The 3,464-nt window shown below is 27.3% G+C and overlaps 1 protein-coding gene across 1 annotated transcript; it reads left to right on the top strand.

Moving 5' to 3' along the window:
- The first annotated feature begins 699 nt into the window (after window positions 1–699).
- LOC126837397 (uncharacterized) lies at window positions 700–3,060 on the top strand. Its single transcript, XM_050571306.1, has 5 exons — window positions 700–818; window positions 924–958; window positions 2,493–2,585; window positions 2,681–2,878; window positions 2,954–3,060. Exons 1-5 carry the CDS (start codon window positions 769–771, stop codon window positions 3,058–3,060), a joined length of 483 nt encoding a protein of 160 aa, XP_050427263.1. The 5' UTR covers window positions 700–768.
- The last annotated feature ends 404 nt before the right edge of the window (window positions 3,061–3,464 follow it).

The following is a 3,464-nucleotide window of genomic DNA, read 5'->3' as shown; positions in this document are numbered from 1 at the left end:
ACATATATTAAAAATAATTTCATAAAGACATCACAGATTACCCCTCCTATCCCTATTTTTAGCTACCATTTTTATTACTACAATATCAAATTTATTTAATAAACGACTTTAAGAAGCCAACGCATAAACATTAAAAAGTTTTTTTCATACACCATTGTACACTGACAAATGGTAATTTGTAATCTCTAATGAATTTAAACTGTTAGTGGCAAACCATCATTGCTATACTGTACTATTGGGCTACTACGTTAAGCATAAAGCCCATCCTCAATATAAAATTCCTTAAAATAGAAATATGTAATATTTAAAAAATAAATAACTTTAGCTATTAAACGTATAAATTATTAAAAATGCATCAACATCTCTGATTTAAGTAAGCAGTGAAGTCTTTTTTTTTTGTCCCTTAGAAGTACGGTTTGTGTAAGATATCTGACTAAAAATTTGTTCAAAAAATATAAAGCCCTAAGCAAACACATATTTTATGCTATAATAATTTCACACTACAATGAACGTCAAAAATTATACGGAAAAACATGTTTCTTAGATGCTCATAAATAACTCGGGCATTATTATAGACATTTGTATCGTCTCGAAAACAAATACTCGTTTTAATATGGATTTTTTTTCGTGCAAAAGAAATTCAAACCGTCCGTATCCCAAACTTTGTTTCAGTCAGTTGTAGACAATCGTTCACTTTGGTTCTAGAAGTACTGAAAACAGTAAAATTGTTAGTACACCCGAATTAAACCGTAAACTATAACAGTTGATATGATACACATTAAAATTATTCTTTTGATTAGTCTGGCAGCATTCGTGGCGTAAGTATTTTTTCTATTTATTTTTTAAAAGCGTTTGGAAATATTTCTTCAAATTGAAAAAAGTTTTCGCGTGTTCTTATTTTAACTACAAACGTTGGCTTTTAGGTGTGGTGGCGGCAGTGATGAACTACCTAAAAATGGTAACTATAAAATAAAATTTTTTTTATAAAAAATAAAAATAAAAGAGTTCAGGGCATAGTGGGGCCAAAGTATAATGGTGACGTGGAGATTATAGGCTTTTTAGTAATTATTATAGGCGATATTATGACTGAAATTGGATGGGAAATAATTATAGATGGTTAATACTATTAAGTATACATATAAACCAAAGTATAATATTATAGTGACTATTGTGTGTGTTACATGATAATTTTTGGTGTTAAATAATTAAACTCAAAAATAAATAAATAAATTTCTGCGTCATTTCGTCAGAGTTGCGCATTATTTAAACACTATATTTAATTTTATACATTTTTATAAGATGAAAGTTAACTATTCATATTATAACTATTCAAATTCTGATTAAATAATCTGTTATAGTGGAATATATTCATTTAATAATGACTGTTTTAACTACTGTTAACTTATTCAATCATGTCAAATAAACTATTGCCCACTGTTCAATTATGATTAATTTATTTAATATCTATGATTAATATTTTTAATACTCGATTGGTTAAGATAATGTAATTAATTTTTATTAACTTATTAGTTTTGGGGAAAACAGTAAAAACTTCAGGTAAAAAAGTCGTTATGCTACGGAATCAAGTTATACACAGTTTATTAGTCGATTTGCTATTATTCATTGAAAAATTAGAAGTTTTAAAAAGTAAAATTAACGTTAAATATTATTTTTTGAATTTTACAAATATTATTACTTAAGTCACTAAAAAATGTATGCATATATACCAACAAATAGCTTATTTTTTTAATCACAAATAAGTTTTTTTCGTACGTAAAAGTTAAAACAGTTTTTCATGTCTAATTTAATTTTTTATAATTAAATTAAAATAATCATGATTAAAAATTTAAATTTATGTATTTAACCTAAATGAAAGATTTCCAACTTTATATATCGGTACCGTTTACTGAGAAAAATATACTAAAAAACTATTAAATTACCATAGCATTTTTTCTAAAATATAAACTGTGTAATTTTAGTTCATTGTTCTGAATACAACAAAAATATTAATATCAATAAAAATGATTGAAATAAAAATTTAAACAGTACAAGTCAACAATTTTATCATAGAAACATTGTGTTTGTTATCCCGGCTTAGTTTTTTTCTATATAAAAAACAGAAAAGTTAACATCTAGTTAAAGTCTAACGGCTAAAATTAGAAAACATAGAACATGATTTACTCTGGTGGCTCTTGAATAATGATTATTTCCGATTTATAATCTCTTTATATGTGATGATAGTATAGTCTTAATTTTATGTTGTGGCCAAATGGTTTTCAGTAGTTTTTTAATACTTGGCCTTAATTGGTTTATGGGCATCAGTCACCTAGTCAGTTATTTTGGATAAATTTAACCATTAATTTGACTGTGCTCGTTGTGAAAACATCATAATTTAAATAACATTTAACAATCAATACTCAAGTACCGATAGAATCGAAAAAACGTACCTATAATTGAGTGATTGCTACATCGATTTTATTATTTAATTGTAGACGGTAAACCAATAAGCGAAGAAGTATTCGACGAAGTAGAAGTGGATGCAGCATTGGGTCGAGTATTGCATAAAATGAAAAGTATTTTAAAAGGTTCGCAGTTTAATGTCCAATAAAGTCTCATTTGTCTTCAGAGTCTAATTATTATCATACCTTTCATCACATTTAATTATTAAAAACGTTTCTAGATAAAGAAGAATCACAGACCCTTACGCAGTTACAACAACCATTATCAATTGATACAAACTCTCAAGAACGAAACAAGAGAACACACGGAGTTGGTAGTAGTGGAGTAGGCTCATCCTCGTCTAACCAACCATACACCAGGACGGTTAATGTTGGTGGTAAAACAACTTATCAGGAAAGATACCATGGTTATATAGGTGGTAAGTCTAATTCATCCTCGATGTCAAATTAATATCATTCCTCGTATCACATTTTAATTGTTTAAAACGTTTCAGAAATTAACCAACATGTAGATGGTAAACGCCTAACAGTTAAAGGCGATACACTCTACATCGACCAGAAAGTAGTCCAGGAGTTAATGCAACGGAGAGGCCATTACTAATAGAATGGGACGATGGTGTACTCAAGATCGGCGGGATGATAAACACAAAATTCGGTCCAATACATGGAACAGGATCCTGTACGTTTTAAATGTTAATGAAGCTATAAAATATCTACAATGAAAAATGAAAAATTAAATGTATCTAAATTAAAAAAATACACACATGATGATATAAAAGAGTATTAAAAATTATAACTATAATAAAAAAATACGAAAATAAATAAAATATTACAAACCGTTTATTACAGTACTACATTTTATTTATGCAAAAGTAATACCTTAAATTCATAATCTAATCACACATAACATCAAATTTATAATTGAATTGGTCATTTCAAAAACGACATAGGTAGGTCTTTTTTTTTCCTCAAAAATCATGTTGATTATTGAGAAAATTGTACATG

Source organism: Adelges cooleyi, unplaced genomic scaffold (assembly GCF_023614345.1).
Source record: "Adelges cooleyi isolate 19-005CV unplaced genomic scaffold, UGA_ACOO_1.1 ACOO_flye_CR_arks_rails_tigmint_CR_PRNA_248, whole genome shotgun sequence".
Taxonomy (NCBI): Eukaryota; Metazoa; Arthropoda; class Insecta; order Hemiptera; family Adelgidae; genus Adelges; species Adelges cooleyi.
The sequence above is the reverse complement of the archived record's forward strand: the minus strand, read 5'-3'. Positions and strand labels throughout refer to the sequence as shown.

What these genes read in the sequence shown, in the direction of transcription:
- LOC126837397 (XM_050571306.1), top strand. Translation starts at nt 769, where the DNA reads ATGATACACATTAAAATTATTCTTTTGATTAGTCTGGCAGCATTCGTG. An exon ending in AGTCTGGCAGCATTCGTGGC is followed by an intron (nt 819 to 923) that starts GTAAGTATTTTT and finishes GTTGGCTTTTAG; the next exon opens with GTGTGGTGGCGGCAGTGATG. An exon ending in AATGAAAAGTATTTTAAAAG is followed by an intron (nt 2,586 to 2,680) that starts GTTCGCAGTTTA and finishes AAACGTTTCTAG; the next exon opens with ATAAAGAAGAATCACAGACC.